Source organism: Pelodiscus sinensis, chromosome 10 (genome assembly GCF_052426305.1).
Source record: "Pelodiscus sinensis isolate ZL-2025 chromosome 10, ASM5242630v1, whole genome shotgun sequence".
Taxonomy (NCBI): domain Eukaryota; kingdom Metazoa; phylum Chordata; order Testudines; family Trionychidae; genus Pelodiscus; species Pelodiscus sinensis.
This window is the reverse complement of record NC_143061.1, coordinates 51,124,174-51,144,510: the sequence shown is the minus strand read 5'-3', so window position 1 is coordinate 51,144,510 and position 20,337 is coordinate 51,124,174. Positions and strand designations below refer to the sequence as shown.

At 49.3% G+C, this 20,337-nt stretch overlaps 2 protein-coding genes across 7 annotated transcripts in view; both read left to right on the top strand.

Annotated features, from left to right (window-relative positions):
• Positions 1 to 13,767, top strand: part of SAG (S-antigen visual arrestin) — a 28,931-nt gene extending 15,164 nt beyond the window's left edge. Inside the window, exon 14 of the mRNA XM_075937415.2 lies at positions 12,042 to 13,767. Within this exon, the coding sequence (XP_075793530.2) occupies positions 12,042 to 12,244 (203 nt within the window). The 3' untranslated portion in view covers positions 12,245 to 13,767. The remainder of the gene's footprint in view (positions 1 to 12,041) is intronic.
• A 5,546-nt stretch (positions 13,768 to 19,313) lies between these two features.
• The window catches only part of DGKD (diacylglycerol kinase delta), a 72,258-nt gene continuing 71,234 nt past the window's right edge, over positions 19,314 to 20,337 (top strand). For 4 of the 6 annotated variants that reach the window (XM_075937420.2, XM_075937419.2, XM_075937429.2 and 1 more), the window contains exon 1: positions 19,314 to 19,518. In XM_075937420.2, the coding sequence (XP_075793535.2) occupies positions 19,363 to 19,518 (156 nt within the window). In that variant the 5' untranslated portion in view covers positions 19,314 to 19,362. The remainder of the gene's footprint in view (positions 19,519 to 20,337) is intronic. The other 2 variants (XM_075937418.2, XM_075937417.2) reach the window with 1 other exon arrangement.

Below are 20,337 nucleotides of genomic sequence, written 5' to 3'. Positions count from 1 at the left end.
GAGGCGCCGGCTCCCTTGTATAGTACGATGCTTGCTGTGAATGCCTTGATCCCTGCTGTCGCAGAAACCTCAAAATAGCACTGGAACAGCCATGCTGGGTCAGACCAATGGGCCATCTAGCCCAGGGTTCTGTCTGAAAGCCAGGCCCTGCCCAGTGCTTCAGGGGGAAAGAACAGAAGGGGGCAGTTCATGAGCGACCCGCTGTCCAGTCTCAGCTTCTGGCAGTCAGGTTTGGGGACACCCAGAGCAGGGGGTTGCATCCCTGACCATCTTGGCTAATAGCCATTCGCAAGCCTGCCTTCCGAGAACTCATCTCGTTCTTCTGACTCCACTTCTACTTTTGGCTTCCCCACGCTCCAGCGACAAGTCCCACAGGTTGAGTGTGTTGAGTGAAGAAATACTGTTGTGGTTTGTCCTTAAATCGTCTGCCTTTAATTTCAGCAAGTGAGCCCTGGGTGGGATAAATAACACTTCCCTACTCTCTCCTTCCCCACCAGTCATGATTTTATACATTTCTCTCCTATTCCCCCTTCCACTCCCTGCCGAAAACCCTTTTCCCAAGCAGGGGAGAGACCTGAATTGAAGTTCTGTGGCATAGCAAACTCAGAACTTATGTAAAGGGCAGGTGGGTGCTGAGATAATATTATGTTAACTCTATTTATTCCCCCTATTTCCTGCACTTCAGCTTTACCTTTTTGCTGCACACAGAGAGCTCATCCTGTAGACTCATAGTAATCAAAGATGTAATACACACAAACACTGCAGATCATGTCTGGAATACTTATGACTAGCTTTTAAACACCAGCGAGCAGATAGTACGTCCTAGTGCTTTGAGAGATCTGCTGTTAAGTGCTGAAGAAGAGCTCGATTGCATACAAACTGCCCTACATTTACACATTTAAATGCAATATTTCACTTGCAGTGCTCTGTTTTAGCATGCCCACCCCTCTGGTTTCCTTTCAGCATTGATTTCTCAGGCTTTAGCGTAGGACCATAGTAGACTGTGTCACCTGGACTCTTCAGAGCTCAGTGTGTCTCTGCTTTCCAACTGCATCACAGCCTGGTCAGCAACACATCTGGGATCCTGACAGCTCGCCGCATTCCAGTTCTTGAATTAATAGATGATGGGTTTCGGGGGCTGGTAAAACAAAACTGTAGCCTGTATCCAGAATGGTGCAAGTGTCGGGATCCAACCCTCAGAGCAGACACTATCCTATGGTCGGTTAGCTACTGAGGACACAGGGCTGTCTTCAACTTCTGTGTTTATAACCTTTCCCCCAAGAGCTCTGATTGGCTCAGCTCTCAAATGGGGCTTTATGTGAAGAACTTGCAAAACTGCTTGTCCCAAATGGATCCTTCATGTACAGCTTCAGAAGCAGGTGCTGAACTATCTAATAACTGACACACCATATTGCTGGATGTTTCCGGGCTCTTCTAGCTGTTGTCCTGCCCTCTGCATCTATAGAGAGACAGTATTTTTTATTTATATATATATATATATATATTATTATATATATATATATATATCTGTGTCTCTGTCTCTGTCTCTTTCTGTCTCTCTCTCCATGGCTCCTCCACAGCTGTGGGCTGTCTTGCTGTGCTGAGAACATAGTCATTGCTCTTGGAGATGGGGACAAGTTTAGCAAATGGGTAAAGCCAAGTCAGATGAGCAAACCAACCTTGATGAGAGAAGAGTTGGAGGGGGCAAAAGAGAAGGGTTCTGTAGCTGAGCAATGGGCACTTTGTCCTAAACTCTAGCCCACACTTGAAAGGTAGGCATCCGCCCTGTCTCCTCTTTAATCTGCTTTGAATGACAGGAGGACACGGTACCGAGAAAGGGAGAAACAACAGCCCAGAGCACAGAATAAAGGTCCTTTTCATTTTAGTTTTGCACTTGTTCGGAAGTGAAACTCATTTCTAGGCTCCAGCTAACGTGGTCTGGCTGGAGCATAATATTTTCATAGAGCTGTTCAAGGTAGGGATGCAAGTGTGTGTTCGACTAAATGATTAACCGATAAACGGGAGCTTATCTGTTAATGTTATCGACTACACTCATCCCCTCCCCCCGCTGCGGCTCTCCATAATTAGGGCACTGGGGAGCCAGCACACAAAGACGCTAGCTTAGTCTCAGCATAACTCCCCGCTGCAGCTCTGGATCCCCAGTCCCCTAATAATGCAGAGCCGCAGCGGGGGGTTATGCTGGGACCCGGTGTGAGCTGGGACTGAGCTAGCGTCCTTGTGCGCCGACTCCCTAGTCCACTAATAATGCAGAGGCGCAGCAGGTTTAATGGTGGGACCTAGCGCAAGCTGGGACTGAGTGCTTTCACTACTTTCCCTTATCGATTAATCGTGTAGTCGATAACAATTTTGTCGACTACACGATTCATTAATTACCCGCTTCTTAACATCCCTAGTTCAAGGCCAAGTAGTGACTTGGTCTCAGTGATTTAATTTTTAAAAACATTTGTGTCAAAGGCAGCCAGTACACTGTGCACTGAAAGAGTTTCTAAAACTGTTTCTCAAACCAGATTTCCCTCTGAGGAGTCTTAAACTGCATTGACAGAGCAGGAAATATTCCACACCAAATTCACAGGCATAACTGTAACTAGAGAGGCACCTAGTGGCCAGAAAGTACATGGCAGAATACTTTCAATAAGTAGTCTACGGGGTAGGTAGGCGTGTTAGTCTGTAGCTTTAAAAAGAATGAGCAAGTCCTGTGGCACGTTGGAGACTAACAAATATATTAGATTGTGAGCGTCTGTGGGTAAAATCCACTTCATCAAATGAGTTGGAGTGGAATTTACAGAATCCAGGGTATATAGAACAGCAAAAGAAGTTACTTGCCAATTGTAGGACCAATGTTAATGAAGTTAATTAAGTCAGGCTGGATGTGTCTCATTCATAGCATGTCTTTTGGAAATGTGAATATCAAAGGCGGGGAAGTTGCCTTTGTAGTGCGTTAACCAGTTCAGATTTTTATTCAAGCCTAAGTTAAACACTATCAACTTGGGCTTCAATAAAGAGGTCATGTTTGTCCATTCCACAATAGGGCTGTGTACTCACCACATGCACTGGTGCTGGAAGTTTTTCCCTCAGCAGTCTCTGTGGGGGAGGAGCTCTGGCGACCCCTGGAGTGGCGCCCTCATGACGTGGTCGCAGTGATCAAGGGATGCCGGATGCGTCTTCCCCACTCAGTTCTTTCTTGCCACCAGTGATGATGCAACTGAATTCCTATAGTTTCGGCCAGTCTTGTTCTCCACTCATTCTGTGTGAACGCTGTAGTTCGAGTGCTTGTTCTCATTGATTCCAATCAGGTGTACGCGCGCCATGTGCACAAGTCTCGGAAACTTTTTCCCCTAGTGCTTGATGCCGGTTGTGTTGTCTCCCCGTATTGGGGCCGCATCCCCACGCCAGGGATCCCGGTGATGCGCTCGGTGCCAGAAGCCACTGCGCTGGAGACGGTGAATGCTCTGGTAACGAAGAGATTGACCTGTCTTGGTGCCAGTCAGGAAATTGGGGGTGCCGCAACATCGCTGGCATCCCCCCAAGCCATGGTGCTGGTAGCTTGTCCCACACCATGGACGCCTCCATCTCCAGTATCTCTACGAGGTCCCCTCATAGGTGTCTGGTGTCGATGGGGAGTTCAGTACCTGCACTGGACTTTATTTCCTGTGTGTGCTGCACTCAACAGTGCCGCTTCCAGTGTCAGAGTCAACGGCACGCTCTGGGCCTCGTGCACGGGGGTCGTCTTATGTTGTGCCGTGGTCGGGCCTTATGGAGCCATCTTCCTCTGCCGCCTTTTCAACCAGTTTGTGCCGGTGAGGTTGACCGGTCCCTGGGGGCTACGGTTTTCGGTCCCAGCAGGCTCCAGCGCCGAGAGTCTTTTGCAGCACTTGTCTTTGGCACGGTTTCACGCACAGAGGCCGGGGTGCAGGGCGCTCCACACTGAGCTCGCCCCGGGCCGTCTTCTCAGCCTGAGCTGGTCTCGGTGCCACCTCCATGAGGAGTTGCTGGAGGTGGTATTGCCGGTCTTTCCTTGTGCGGGGCTTAAAACCCCTGCAGCTTTGCTGCTTTTCGGTGCGGTGCGCTTTTCCCAAGCACTGGGGACACGCCTTGTGCGGGTCACTGTTTGGCACAGGGCACGACTTAAACCCTGGGTGTTAGGCTTGGCCCCCAGAACCCCGAGGAGCCAGTCTTGTGGAACTGCCCACTCCTAACTACAACTACGGTTAGAACAGCTAAGAACAAGTTAGACTATCTATCGAATGTGCTGGAGACTGGAAGCTTGCCCCAGCAAGACAGCTAGAAGTTCCAACGTCACCACGGATGGCAAGAAGAAACCGAGGGAGGGCAGGGTCGGCAGTGATATATATGTGTTAATATTGCGGCACCACTCTAGGGGTTTCCGCAGCCGACCTTACAGGAGCCGCTAGGGAAAAAAGTTTCCAATGCTCGTGCACACAGCACACGTACGCCTGATTGGCATGAATGTGAACAACACAACACAACACAAAGAGCACCAGTTGCAAGAACAGGTAACTGTCTTTCCTGTTTGTATACACTTCTGCTTACTTCCCTTAGAGTTGTCGTTTGTAGCTGTCTGGGCAGGACTTAGCCTGGGGCCTGGGCATGCCCCGATCCTCAAGCTTCAACCCTTGTGAAGTGTGCAAGCAACCTATGCCTATTTGTGACCCACACAATAGTTGCCTGAGGTGTTCTTAGTGACTGGAGCATTAACGATAAATGCCAAGCTGGAAAATCGTTTAAGACCCGGACTCAAAAGGAGACACATTTGCCTGAGGACTCTTCTAATGGCGCCTGTGCTAATCCTGGCACCAGAGCAGAGGTTGGACTCTGTCTCTAGCGCTGGGGCATCGGTACAGACATGCCCCCGCTGGTGCTATTTTCAAGCTGGCACCGTTCCCACTGACGACTCAAGCCAAGAAACTGAAGCTATCACCGGGGGCCATCCCGTAAGAGAGAGGAGACGTTGGGAGGAGAAGCAAGTCCTGTGATGGGCAGCTCAGTCCTTCCATCTGGGAGTCTGGCCCCAGCTCGGGTAGAGCAGCCTATCCCTTCCCACCCTGGGCCGGTGACACAGGGGAGTGATAAAGCCTCCAGCACTTGGAGGTGCTGTGGACCCCATAGGCCTTGTGGGCAGCACAGGACATACTGGCCTTGCCAGGGCTAGCAGCACCAACACTGGGCTCTTTTCCAGCATCTCCCCAGCAGCTCTGTTCTCAAAAGGCTCACCCCCCCCCCCCCAGAACGCTGCCCCCCCGGGCAAAGTCTTCGACCTCGGCCATTGGGAGGCCGGCTTCGTGAACACCCTTTCAATCCCCAGATGCTGGGCGCTGAAGGCAGGCTTGGGGCAACGCTCGCCGGAACCGCAGTGCAGACCAGCTAAGCTACACACCTCCCAGCACGGGCACCGGGACAAGCCCCCTGCGTCTGAGACCTCAGCATCATTCCCAGGACTGTTCAGGTGCATGGCATTGTTGGTCGCAGTCACGTTTGCACCGGTGTCCTTCATGCATGTCCTCGTGGTCTCTACAAGTCTCAGGCCACCAGACTCACCCCACCTCCCAGTTCCCAGTACTCAGGGTCCCAGTACTGAGCCAGCGCTGGGAGGCGTTGATCACCTGGCTCCCGTAGCCAATATGCCTGTTCCCAACATCGCGCCAGAGACTTGTTCCGCCCAGGGGAATCCTTGTGGGTCCGCAGTTCTCGCCTCCGTGCAGGAGATGGTCAGAGACGTCCTGCTCCTGGCTGTCAGGCAATGAGCGTGCAGCCTCAGAAGCTAGCGCTGAGCAGGTTCCCGCAGTGCTAACCCTGCCTTCGACATGGCACCGAACCTCCCAGCATGGCTGCAGGGACAGTGGCTGGTACCCCTGGAAGCCATGGGGACTGACTTACTATCCCAGGCTGCCCGTTCGGTTTTGTGGGCATCTCAGAGACCGTCGACCTCTGTGTTCCTGCCTCCCACGCAGGTGCAAACCCCTGAGGAGGAAACCCCCGGACCCACGAGGTTCTAGTGGGCCAACAGGTTGCCCCACAGGAAGAACTCATGGCAATAGCACCATCCTCGTCCTCCCTGAACAAGGCTGTCACGAGCTCCCCATAGCTGGTGCCACAAGACAATGCGAAGGCTCACCAGGGTCTCCTCTAACCTGGGGCTGCATGCAGAAGCACTGAGGGAGCCGGCGGATGCCCTATTTGATATATTGAGCTCCACTGCGTGAGGAGGGTTTAATAAATCACAGATGCCCGCTGGCAAGCCCGCTCATGGTTGGCCCCCGTTTGCAAGAAGGCTGAGCAGAAATACTCTGTGCCTGGAAAGAGCCATGAGTATTGATACAGCCACCCAGCACTGAACTCCTGGGTGGTGGAAGCGGTCCACCAGAAGGAAAGGCAGGGACCACCAATGGCGATGCCCAAGAACAAAGCCTCTCAGGAGACTAAACTTGTTTGGGTGGAAAATAGATTCAGCTTCCAGTTGCAAGTGGTGACTCGCCAAGCCCTCCTTGGCTACTGTGATTTTAATATGTGATGGAGCAGGGCCAAATTTGAGAAATCCCACCCTGAAGGCTCCCAGAAAGAGTCGAAGGCATTTGTGGAGAAGGACCTGGCTGCTAGAGCGGCCCTCCGGGCAACCTTGGACATGGCGGACTCCGCAACGCACACCATGGCATCGGCCATATCTGTGCATCGGGCATCCTGGTTGCTTCTCTCTGGCCTGTCAGCGGAGGCTCAGCAATCAATGCTGGACTTTCCTTTCGATGGTCACGCTCTCGTGGGTGGACACTACATTACATGGACGTAAGGACTCCCACACCACTCCAGAAACCCTGGGGCTGTATGTTCCCAGCCAGCCTTTGCTTTTCTTGTTGCAGAGGATTTCCAATTGGATCACTTCTTGCATATGCATCTGCTACAAGCTTGTAAAGGCCTCGCCACACTAATTCCTGCCCATTTGACCAGGGCTCAGGCATCATCAGCAACCTTCCGGGTACATGTACCAATCCGGGACCTGTGTAGATCTGTGATGTGGTCCTTGCTTCATACGTTCATATCCCACTACTCTGCAGGCCAGAGATGATGTTGGGTTCGGCAGAGCTGTGTTCCAGGGTAACAAACCGTGAGCACGTGTATATACTAACGGTATGTATAGCATGGCACAGAGTGAGAATCAAATCTGCATTGTTATAAAATGGCAAACCAAAGGGACTTGAACTCTGCAGGCCTCAGATACTCGGGACTAGTTTCTCCAGCTAGCATAATGTGTAATACTTAATTCAACTAGTCTCTAAGGTGCCACAGGACTACTCGTTGCAGACTGACACATCTCCCACTCTGAGATTTTGTTCTAATGTGAATGAGCTTTGGGCTGGAGCCCAACAAGATACCACCTGATCCGTAAGTGTTACTCCTGTAATTCAAATCCAATGGGAACTGAAGATTACAGGTTTGATTGCCACCGACTGCCTGTTTGTAGCTACAGTTCATTACAGAAGCATGTGTGTACGCACGCCACATGTTCAAACTCTCAGCAATCTAACCAGAGGCCTCGTGCCTCTATGAGAAAACAATAATGCCAGAACCCCGGGGTCTTACTCTACTTCAATTCAGTCTCTGCTAGGGTATGGGTCTTTTTTTTTCTAGGAAAAGGATCCATTGCAACTTTGGGATTGCAAAACCTCCCTCTCAAACACTCCCCTGCCACATCCTCTTGCCAAAAGCAGCCCATCTATCATTTGCTAAATCACAGTCATCTCTAACAGTTCATTTTTAGGTTATCATGCAGATGAAAATAGCAGAATTCTTAAACTCAATAACAGGACCGACTCGCCAGTGTTTGTGTGGGCACCCTAATGGGCAGTTGATTGGGAAAAGAAATGCCTTCATTTCAAAAAGGAAAACAAAATGCATGGAGGAAAATCCCTTTGAAACCAGCATAGCAAATTTAGAAACACAACATGACTGTGGTTTAGGATCCCATAATGGAGAATAAAACCTACCAAATTGAGATACTGCCATTTCTGGCTTCCTGTGTTATTTCTAATTACTATTCCTGGGAGTGATTTCATGCGTTTGATTTGTGATTGTGATTTTTCCACTAGTTTTTCACTAAAATTCTGAGAAACGAGATGTTTTGTTAGTTCCAAATGAGATGTTATTTTATTAAGTGGATCAAAAATTAATTGCAGAGTCTGAGCTGCAGCAAACAGTGTGTAGATAATCTAGAAGCACGAGGAGTGAGACTAATTCTTTTAGCTGAATGTACAACCTCTAAGAGGGATAGATAAAGGCATTTATCAATGAGATCAGTCTTCATCCTCGTCTTTTCTGTTCCCTTCTTTATTGATGATGAGCTAATATTTACCAATTTGTCTGGTGTGCCTCCCTCCTTATTCTGCTGTCTCCTTTTTGGGGGGCGGGCTATAGTAGAGAAACAGGCAAGAGATTATGAAGCCAAAAGTACAGTGGGATTAAAATGTCAGGGGTGAAAACCATATTAAGATACCTTCAGATGAGTGGGTAAACTAATTCCACTTCTGTTTCTCCACCCACCACCCAAAAAACCCACCCAGGTTTATCCAGGGTGAGAGTAAATGGAATGAATCCGGTACCAGCATGTTTACTTGTGCAGGGATTAACTGAGCCTAGGGAATCTCAGACAAGCAAAGTATGAAGCAAAGGGAGCCATTGAGAATTCAGTCTCTTTTCTTTGGCCACATTTTCTATTGATTCCTGGTGGCACAGCCCTCTTGAAATAAATGGAGCTGTGTTGAGCTGCATCAGAAGATTTTGTCCCTTAAATGTGTGAAAGTGATCTTTGCAGTATATGGTGCAGTGCTGTTTTGAAAGTTAAAAGCTTACATGTGGAAGTGTAGGTCTGTAGCTAACGAGAGTCTTCTTTTTCGTTTCGTTCTGGGGGATGGAAAGGAACGGATTGCTACTTTTCCTTTCTGCCATTTCTATATAACTTCAGTGCCTTGGATTTCCTCATACAGTGCATACACATGAATTTACAGAGATGCAATCATATTTCATACCCACCATACTACACTTACCAGGACAGATGTTTAAACGTTACTAAAACATTTGAAGATTAAAAATACACTTGCCAAATACATTGGTAAAGGTGCACTCTGCCATCTCGCCCTGCAGCTAGGAGAGGATAAAAATCAAGCTTATAATAGAAAGTACCATCTGTCTCAATTTTAATTACATGGTTTCACTGCTCTGGTTGCCTAGTGCCGTGGTTCCCAAACTTTTCGGCATCACGCCCCCTTTTTGATTTTTGAGAAACCCTCACGTCCCCCCACCCCCAGCAAAATTTGCTGAGCAAAAACAAACAAAAAAAGGAACTGACTGCGACCGAAAAACAAAAATAGCAGCAAAACTTGGGGGCAGGATGCCTCACACCCCCCAGAATTTCTGCATGCCCCCCAGTTTGGGAACCCATTGCCTAGTGCAAGCTTATAGAAAACTTTCCAAATGGTATGATAAAATATTATTTTATGTCCTATGAGACCACCTCCTCTTCCCCAAAATCTGAAATGCCAAGATGTGTTTGTTTAGAGTTTGGATAATTGCAAGAGCATGCATCACCTTGTTCAGGCTCTGGAGAACTTTCACTGCATGATAATTGTAAGTGAACTACAAGGTGGAAAGAGGCATTGCATCGGTAAAAAATCTGGCCCAAGTCCTGCTAAAAAGTGTTGGCCTTTGGCTAATGAGCCTGTAGAAAACAGGCTGCTTTAAGCTAAAATTAGTATAATTGCATCTTTTGGAGCATAACTTACCTAACACCATGTGACAGTGTTTTGGTGCTGCATATAGCACAGTATCTAGCTGTGTAACTAGTCTCCTGATGAACTCGAAGTCTGACTAAAACAGCGTGTTTTCCCCTGCCCATTCTATAAATTTGACTGTATTCTGTACTTGTGGATACCACTAAGCTTCGCCCACATTAGTGATGTCATTGTTTCCTTAGTAACTATCCTACTTCAAAGGGGAGAAAAGGCAAACGACTATATAGAAAGAAAATTGAACACCATTGATGCAAAAGCAAAACAGTGTTTGGTGGCAGTTCTAAAAATATTGAATTTCCACCCATGTCAGTTGCATGTGGCCTACTGGGTGAGAGTGATACATCCCAGGGAGGGAAGTGAATGAGTATTTGACTAGACGATTAACCGATAAGTCTAGGTTTATTGGTTAATCTAGTCAATTACTCGCATTTCCCCTTCCCCCTTGCTGCCTCTGTATCAGAGGCAGCAAGCGGGGAGCAGGAGCCAGTGTTGGGGGGGAGCTGGTTTAAAAGCATCAGGGTGGGGGGCAGGCAGGGGAGACTGCCCATCACTGAATGTCTGGGCTGGGGACCCTGCAGCTAGGCTTTGTGGGGTCAGGAGTGCAAGTATCTGGGGCAAAGGGGGCCACAGCTGGCCTCTGGCGGGAAGGGGTGAGAGTGTTTGGGCCGGGGGCGGTCATGGCTGGGCTTGAGAGGGCAGGAGCAGAGAAATAGGAACGGAGTTGTTTTAGGTTTTCTTTAACTCTACTCATAAGGAATAAAATTTGTGTCTGTATTATTAGAGAGATACTTGCTGACAGGCATTTTGAAATAAATTACTAAAATAATTGAAACTGGCATGATTATATAAACAAAATATGCAGAATTTTTAAATGTTTGGCTCCAAATGCCTCCAGGAGTAGTTAAGTGTAAAATGTTGAGCTCTGTTCTCTATTCTGAAGTAGGCTGTGCCCACAAAAACTCATGATACCATCTACATGTTTTGTTAGTCTTTAAAGTGTCACCAGACTATTTGTTGTTGTTTTTTTAAGTTTTTCCTCTAAAATAAAAGCTGCCAAATAAAGAAAAAAGCTGAAATGTGGTCCCTACCATGTTCTATCTTCTGTACAGAATTGACTTAATGCTCATTAATAGCTTCCTTCCCCAATCAGGCTAGCTACTTAAATGAGAGTGACAGACCAGTTAAGAGGAACACCATGTCACAAAGCAATATCACCACTGCTGGGTGCTAATAAGCGAGCACCAAGCAGACACCTTTCATAACCGTTGTTCTAGCAAGCCAGCTTGGGAAGTTCTTTTTTAGCTCCTTAGCCCCTTTGATGTCTGAGCCAGAATATTTTTCCACCAAGGGCTTGACTTTTAGTTCCGTATTACTCTGGCAAGTAATTACACCAGAATAAAGTGTCTCATTCCAGACTGAGCATCCACATGGGGAGTTATACCAGTATAGCTTAAGACAAAGGTATAATTACTCTGCTTTAGCTATGCCAGTCAGTTTCCACATGTGAACAAGCCCTAAAGTTATTTTAATTTTGCTTCATCCAGGCAACATTATTTTGTGTACTAGGGTAGAGTTCATAACATAATGCTTTTCGCGGTTGCTCTTCAAGCTGCAGGAAAAACCTCCACTTCCTAAACCAGTTATCTTTTTTTGTCTCCTGTTGTGAGATTCCTGTTTAGCTTCAGAGTAAATTCTAATCTAACGCTCTGCTGTCTCCCCTCTTTCCTCTTTTATGCATGCTGGTCTTTACAGTGATGGAGAGGTATGCCGCTTCTTTTTCATACTGTCCTGCTGGTCATTCTAGGTCGTGGTGAGCTAGCGCATTTGGAATTCCCCTAGTCTTGAAATTGAATATAGAATCAACAGGATGAGACCAGTTCTATGGTCTAATTCTAGTCCTTCCCATTTACAAACTGGCTGGCTTTAGATGATACTATTCATCAGGGAAGGCAAGATTACCACATGTAGTAAACTTTCACAGCTCCTTTCCTGACTGGTGTAGAAAACAGCTGCTGTTGCTGTCCCAGGGCTGAGCTGGAGGTACCTGGTCCAAAGGCCATTGAAGTCGATGGGAAGTCACCCCTTGATTTCAGCAGGCTTTGGTTCAGGACTTAAAGCACCACTGGTGAAGTCAGAGGAGAGAAGTGACAATGAAGGGCTCCCAGTGGAAAACAGCTCAGTATGAAGGGCAGTTTGGAAAGGTCTATCTTTCCTTCATTGCAGTGGCCGGGATGACCTGGTATTTGAGGAGTTTCCTCGCCAACAGCTGCAAGATTTGGATGAAGAGGAGAACAAGGCTGCTTCTGCAAATGATGAGTGACTGGGAGAACAGGCTTCTGGAGGAACTACAGGGTGTGGTGGTAGTTATAGACACGTTAGGACATAGCTTTTTGGTTGTATTTAATGGCCTGCTCTTGCTGTTGTAATGTGAGTATCTCTGGGTGCACTGTCATCAGCAGGGATCAGACTCTGCAGCAGCGGATCTGACCTTTACTGCCTGGATGAAAAAACCTGGCTTTGTTAGCCAAAGGGTGTAGCAAAGGGTGGTTCACCGATAGAGGTGAACAGAGGCATATTTACTGAGTCACTGTCTATTTACCGTGCTCCCAAATAAAAAGGTTAAATGGTTCCACCAATTATTAAAGCTGAGCTGCTGATTTGTCTGTAGCGTCTGAATTTTCTCCTAGTTTGCTTAGATACATGCTGATCATCTGGTGTAATCTGAGCAAGGGGAGAAATAGTTGGAAGGGTTCCGTAACCAGCCCGTGGTGATCTGCTGGAGCTCCTCCAGGGCTTACAAGAAGCGCATTTTTTTTTAATTTTAATCATTTTTGCATCTAAATTTTGTCAAGGTCACTGACTCAGATTTGCGTTGTGAGTCTGGCCCCTGCCCCAAAGCAGGCAGTTTACTCCCCTTTCTGAAGGACTGCAGTCTAGTGCTAGACCTCAGAATCAGATGTTTTGTCATCTCACCATTGTGGCTACAATCTTGGGGGTTTTCCCCTCTCACAACCAGAGCTTTGTCTCTAGGCCATAGTGTATCTTGCAAAACGTGTTCTGTGATGCTTGGAACAAGAGACTAGTCAGCTTAGTAAAGATGGATGCGCAATCTGCATTGTGCATTAAACCAGACATTTTATGTTGTTAACCAAGACTACTGAAAAAAGGGCCTTGAAGGGGGAAACTGAGGCAAGGGGCCATCCCAAAGGCAAGGTGGGAGGTGCTTGGGAAGCCACCCAATGATAGTCCCTAATTTAAGTTCTCCTTGTCTCATGTCCTGCACGGCAATCTCAGATTCACCGCTATGTGAATTTGTGCTTCCCACCCCAAGCATGGGAAGATGCAATCAAGCAGTTTCTTATTGTGTGTGTCAGTTCAGCAAACAAGAAAGGATCTGTATAGCAGTGGAAATGGACATACAGAGGCTGTGGAAGTCCTTTTCCTCCTCAATGGGCAGTATTTTGCATGAAAGCCACCTCTAAGTAGGTGCCATTCCCAGGCTGATCCCATACACCACAGCTGTGTCTACACTGGGCCACTTATTCCGGAAAAGCAGCCGCTTTTCCAGAATAACTTGCCAGCTGTCTACACTGGCTGCTTGCTTTTCCGGAAAAGCAATGACGATCTACTGTAAAATTGTCAGTGTTTTTCCGGAAAAACTATGCTGCTCCCATTCGGGCAAAAGTTCTTTTCCAGAAAAACTGTTCCGTTTTAAGCATTTCCAGAAAAGGGTGCCAATGTAGACACAGCCCACTAGATGAGGTCAAAGTTGCCCTCTTCCTGGGTTTGGTTTTCTATGGTAATGATCACAGAGCTTAAACCTCTTCCTAAGCTAGTTAGTTAGTTCTTCCCATAGGGCATGTCTACACTGAGGAGTTATTTTGAAATAACTCTCCTTATTTTGAAATAACAAGCAGAGCGTCCCCACTGCCAAGCCTGTTGTTTCGAAAGACCGGGCTGGTTATTTTGAAATAGTAACTCCTGCTTGTGAAGGGGAATACACTTATTTTGAAATAGTTATTTCAGGAGTTATAATTTTGAAATAGCCTGGTAGTGTAGACGTAGCCATAGTCCCCTGAGCAGAGGTTGCTGCCATGGCTCCTCTGTGTCCTGGTGGAGTTAAGCCCATTTATTACATTAGCTCACCAAAGATCTGAGCAGCTTTGTGCAGGGTTCTGATGTTCCCTAACAGGGTGGATTAAAAGAAGAGCGCTGGTACTCCACTATATCACTGTCAATAGTGTAGCTGGTGAGGCATGGGTTAGGGTGAGGAGGGGGGGGGGTGTACCATACATGCCCTCTGTTCCCCCAAGGCAGGCCTCCCCATCTGCACTGCTATTAGCAGTGTGGTGTCCTGCTGCAAGAGATACTCCCCTGACCCTCACTGCCAGAAAAACTTCCCAATGGGGAAAGGCTCTGACAGTGGAGAGAAGCTGAAACCTTTCCCTGACACGTGCAGCTACACATCACTGCAGTGTGGGCACAGCCTGCTTTTCACTGTGGCATGTTGCTGTGCTTACCTGGCATGCTGCTGCCAGCGGTAGCGCAGAGAGAACTATCTGGTTTGTCAATTTGGAGACTTTAGATTTCTGTGCTACAATTAAAGCACCAAAACCAGGCAAACCACCAAGGCAAGAGGTGTCTGGGCAATGTTATACCCTGACCATGCACCTGTGTAATGCTGCATTTTGATTTATTTTTCTCTGTTTTGACAGAACTGTATTTATCATTATCCAAGTTGGGTCAAGTGGAGGAATGATCAATATGTTTTTCTAAGTTTTGCTACTAATAGACACATCAGTGCCCGTTTTCTATTGTTCACTGGTAGATTTAATTCTGCTATTGATTTCAACACAGATCTTTGGAGAGGATCAGATTTATGTATTTAGAACTGTGGAAAGGCCTTTTGTATTTATTCATCTGGTATTTTTTGTAATTCATGGGAAGATGACATCGCAAGGTTAGCAGAAGGTTGGTAGCAACTTCAACTTGTACAATGACTAAGTAAGTCTGTTTTCTAGAAATAGTCCATATCTATTAACTATTTAAGATAGTCTTAAGAAAATGAATTGGATGTATTTATGACATTCTTCATAATCTTTTTTTTTCAACCACGAGTTGAATAATGCAGCTTCCCACCTATCTTTTAACTCCACTTCCAGAAGTTATGACAGTTGAACCTTTTATATATATGGCCTGCATAATGTCCCAAGCTTCCTCACAAAATCCTCTATGAGCGACAGTTTCTGAAAGTTCAGTGTAGAACAAAGTAATAATGCATAACACTGTGAATAAGGCAGGGATGGACTTGTACAAAAGACTTTAAGCAACTAACCTGAATTAGTACTTTTACTCCTTATACGCAAGGAGGAGAAATTAGCTTTTTGAATCAGCACTTTAGCTACGTGCAAGTCAGGTTGGACTTTCTTGCCCCTTGACCAAAAGATGCTGATTTTTGTCAGAGGCAGTGAGGTCTTTAGTTTCAAGATGATTAGCCTGCATTCTGGTTCTCAGGTTCCACTGTTTTCTAAGAAATCAAACGCTTAGTCTGCTAGTCATGTTTACAGCTGAAATAGAATCATCTAATGGTCTTTTGATCTAGCTTAGTTTTGATTCTAGTTTCTCAGCTAATGCTCTGTCCTTTTCTTTGAATTAGTTTAGGCTTATTGTAGTATTACGTCATAGTAAGTTTTAAAAAAAACAGGATTGACAAACTCCTGCCAAGGATGGTATAGATTTACTTGATCTTGCTACAGCATCGGGGGCTGGACTTAATGACTTCTTTAAGTCCCTGCTAACCTTACATTTTTATGAAACTCTCTCATTTTCAGTGTCTTCTCCCATCAGTGGCCCACTGTGCTCCATTTTCCATTTAACTAACAAAAATGAGACATAAGGGAGGCGAGACCTAAAAGGAAGTTCATACACTTTCAAATGAACCATTTGCAGATGAGATGTCCAGTGCTATATTACTATATAGGACACTAAAAGATTTACCTGGTGTTGCTGGGTTCTTATCTCAAGTTTTGTTTTTCTTCATTTAAATTGCTGTACTAGGGTGGGACTGGGGTTCAGGGGTTAGTGTGCAGGCTGCCCCAGGGAGTGAGGACAGCCCCAGCCCTCACTCACAGCAGCAGTTTGGGGCCAGGTGAGAAGCGCCTGTCCATGGCCGCTGCAGCAGGCACAGCTGAGGGAGGGGTGCATGTCGCCTGGCTAGGAGATAACAGTCCCTTTCTCCACACCTCCCCCTCCCCCCCCCCGTTGGCCCAATGGGGTTACAGCTGTTCTGGTCCTCATCTCTGGCCCCTTGCTGCCCCCCCATGGTCATTCTATGGCATAACTGTCCCTCCTATCTGACCCCTCCCTTTCCATTTTCTGAGAACCAATCAAATTCCAGGCACATCCATTGTCCTGGCACCACCAAACCCTTAGCTTGCTTTAAGTGATAAGAGGAAGCAGCATGCCACATGTGGTGGTCCTAGCTCTTACCATTTAGGATAGGGTGGGGAACCTACAGCCCATGGCTGGATCCAGTCCACAGTTTGCCTAGCTCCAGCCCATGGGGCGTGGGGTCCTCCCCGCTGCAGGGGACAGGGGAGCTCTGAGACTCGTGGTCTACAGTCTTGCAAGGCAGAACTGGATCAGGGCCGGGGGCTCTGCCTGGTGGGCAGGCGGGGAGGGGGAAGTGTCTCCATGTGCTGCCTCTCCTTCTCCCCCCTGGCTGAGGAAACAGCAGTATAGGGAAGCACTCACCAGGAGGTTTTTCCCCACCACTCCCATTGGTCGGAATTGCAGCCAATAGGAGAAGCAGGGGGCATGGAGCCACGTGTCCCTGGGGAGCTGCACAGGTAAACACCTCCCCCCCATCGCCCAAATCCCGCACCCTGTTCCACTTCTGCACCCTACCTCCCATCCAGATCCCTTCACCCCAGCCCACTTCCTGGCAGTCCCCTCCCACACACCGTACCCCTCGTTGTTGGCCCCATTCCAAAGCCTGGGGGGTCCCTAGGCTCTGGGGCTGGAGTGCAAGTGAGGGTTTTTTCTCACTCTTGTGTGGCCCCCCAACTGATTTTTCTGTGGGTCAGTGGCTCCCAGCGCAAAAAGGTTCCCCACTCCTGGGTTAGGAATTCTTCAACAAATGGGCTCACAGACAGACACACACATTTCTAATATATATAGTAGAAAGATAAGATTTTTTCTTTAGTAGTGATGTGTCAATTTATGTAACAGTAGCTTTAAAGTTTGCTAATGCAAGTGTATATTAAATCTATTTTGAAGATAGATTCCATAAACTGTTCAACAGCCAGCAATGCTTAGCAGATTTAGGGCACCAATTTTACCCTGATGAGAAATGTTCTTTTCCTCTATCCCATCTCCTTCATGTGGAAGTCCTGCATAGAAGACTGGAAAAAGCCCTTCCTAATACACCAGCCATCCTTGTATTACATAGGCAGGCGTTCCTGAGACTTCCTGTGAGATGGCTGGCAAGAGTTCCAGTGCTGGGTTGTTTCATGCTAACAACACAACTGAAGGATGGTGCGTGGAAAGTCTGAGTCAGAACAGCACAGCTTTCAACTGAAAAATAGAGTGCATTTTGGTGTCAGGAACCTACTGTCATCGAGTGGGTGGGAGAGAGGAAAAGCAAACTGGTTGCTATTCATTAGTGGTGTCTGATTAAAAGGATGCTGAAGGGAGGGCAGGAGACTAACAAATTGCAAAATAAAGCAGGGGGAAAGGTTGGCACCTCTGGCAGGTTCCTTCTACCACTGCTAATCCTGGAAGAAAAGAAGAAACACTTTTTACCCGTGTTGTGCCTAGAAATGCAGTTAGCTTGCAGCGGAAGAGTTTAAGAGTAGGAATGATAGTTGTGAGGTGACACTCTTACTTATTTTTCACTTAAAATGTGTCTAGCCACAGGCAAAAGCTTGACTGGATGAGCCTTTCCTACTTGCTTGAAGATCAACACCTTGATGCATTGGACTAAGAGGAGAAACACATTTTAGGGACAGGTCTACACTGGACCCAGCAGCTCGGCTTAAGGTACACAACTCCAGCCATGTAGAGTACATAGGAGGAGTCAGTTTACTTTAAGCTGAGCTTGGTGTGGTCACCACAGTGTGAGGCCCACGGGAGTAAATGCTCCCATCAGCTTCCCTTACTCCTCACAAAAGTAGTATCACCGAATGCCGACAAGGGCACCCTCTGAGTTCGATTTAGTGAGTCTTCACTCAGTTAACTTTTCTGTAGAAGAGGTTAAGTGTTCTTTGAGCTGCTGTATGACCTTAGGAAAGTCTCTTCACTTTTCTGTGCCTCTGTTTCCCCTCTGACCCTTTGCTTGTCTTTTCTGTTTAGACAAGGGTGGGCAATAATTTTTGGTACGGAGCAACTCCCAAGATTTTGGTAAGTGGTCCAGCACTGCACTTTTTTCTGGAAAGGGGGTGCAGGGTCTGGACCAGCTTTTGGGTGCAGAAGAGAATTGGATCAGGGGACTGGAGAGTAGAAGGGAGCTTTGGGGTCTGGGAGAGCGTAAGGGTGAAGGAGAGGATTCTGACCTGGGGCAGGATATTGGGATGCAGAGTCTGGGAAGGGTTCTGCCCTAGGGGAGGGGTGCAGGAAGAGATGATGAGTCTGGGATGGAGTTGTGACTTGGGGGAGGTGGATGTAGAGGGATTGGGTGGTGACCTGGGGCAGGGAGTTATGGTGCATGAGGGATTAGGGCGGCAGATGCAGGCTATAGCTGGGAGGCGCTTACTTAGATGGATCCTGGCCAGCAACCCACTGAGGCCCTCAGGCAGGCTCCCTGCTGGCGCAGCCCCAGGCTGCACAAAGCAGCTAGACTCGGGTGCCATGTGCCTCCCTGCACTGCCTGTCCCTTGCAGGGGGGAGGAGGGGGAGAAACTTTGCGCTCTGTCCCCGCCCCAGCTCAAGCATTGCAGCTTCCAGGGGCCAGTTTTCATTTCTTTCTAGTATAGATTTGGTGGGGGCAGAACTGAGGGACTGTGAACAGGGGGGGTGGTTACTGGGGAGCAGAACAGAAGGGGGGAGAGGGGCAGAACCAAGGGACTGGGAGTGGGGGATGCTCTAGGGGGGCAGAACAGAGGGGGGAGGAGGCAGAACCCAGGGCCTGTGAGGGAGGGGCCGTTACTGGGGGGCGGGACCGAGGGGGGAGGAGGCAGAACCCAGGGCCTGTGAGGGAGGGGCCGTTACTGGGAGGCGGGACCGAGGGGGGAGGAGGCAGAACCCAGGGCCTGTGAGGGAGGGGCCGTTACTGGGGGGCGGGACCGAGGGGGGAGGAGGCAGAACCCAGGGCCTGTGGGGGGGGGGCCGTTACTGGGGGGCGGGACCCAGGCAGTGGGGGGCGGGGCCGAAGCGCTGCCGCCCTTCCCTCAGTGGGCGGGGCGGTTGCCCCACGCGCTGAGCCAGGCCGCGGCCGCCCCCCGACGCGAGCGCGCGCTGGGCCGCCTCTGCCCGCCAGGGGGCGCGTCACAGAGGCGGGCGCCGGCCGCTGGGGGGCGCCGGGCCGCCCCGCTCCTCAGGCTGCAGCATGGCGGCGGCGGGTGCCTCGCGGCCCCAGGCCGGGGTCGCTGCTGCCGCCGCCGCCGCGGCGGAGGAGTCGTCGGACAGCGAGCCGGAGCAGGAGCCGGGCTCCCCGCACAAGCTCATCCGCAAGGTCTCCACGTCCGGCCAGATCCGCCAGAAGGTGCGTGCGGCGCGGCCCTGGGGGAGGGGGCTCGGCCGGGCCTCGCCTCTGCCCCGCGAGCCAGCCGGGCCCCCGCCCCACCGGGTCACGCTGCGCCCCCCATCGCCCTTGGGCCAGACTGCGCCCCCAGGCCTCCGTCCCCAGCGCCGTTGGGTCAGTGTGCCCCCCTCCGCTGGGTCGGACCGTGCCCCCCCTCCGCTGGGTCGGACCGTGCCCCCCCTCCGCTGGGTCGGACCGTGCCCCCTCCATCCTCTGGGTCAGACTGGTCCCAGCTCCACTGGGTCACGCTGCGCCCCCCTATCGCCCTTGGGTCACACTACGTGTCCCCCATCCCCAGTCAGCGTGTGCCCCGCCCCCCCCCATCCTGTAGGTCAGACTGCGCCCCAGAGCCCTGTCCTCAGCCTCATTGGGTCAGACAGTGACGCCCTCCCCCAGTCAGACTGTGCCCCCCCATTCCTTTTGGGTTACACTGTGCCCCCCATCCCCAGTCAGAGTGTACTCTGTTCTCCCCCCCCCCCCCATCTCCTTTGGGTCAGACTATGGTCATTCCCTCTGTCAGACTGTGTCCTGTGCCCCCTCCATCCCCGCTGGGTCAGACTGTCCCCTTGGGCCAGCATGTGCCCCCCACTCCCAGTCAGTGCGCCCCATGCTCTCCCAGTGGGTCAGACTGTCCCATATCCCCACATCAGGCTGCGCCTCCATCCCCAGTGAGACTGTCCACTCAGATTCTGCTTTTCATCCCCATACCTACCAGTTAGATTGTGCCTCTTGTGCCTCCTGGTCAGACTCTCACTCCCATCAGACTGCTCCCCACCATCA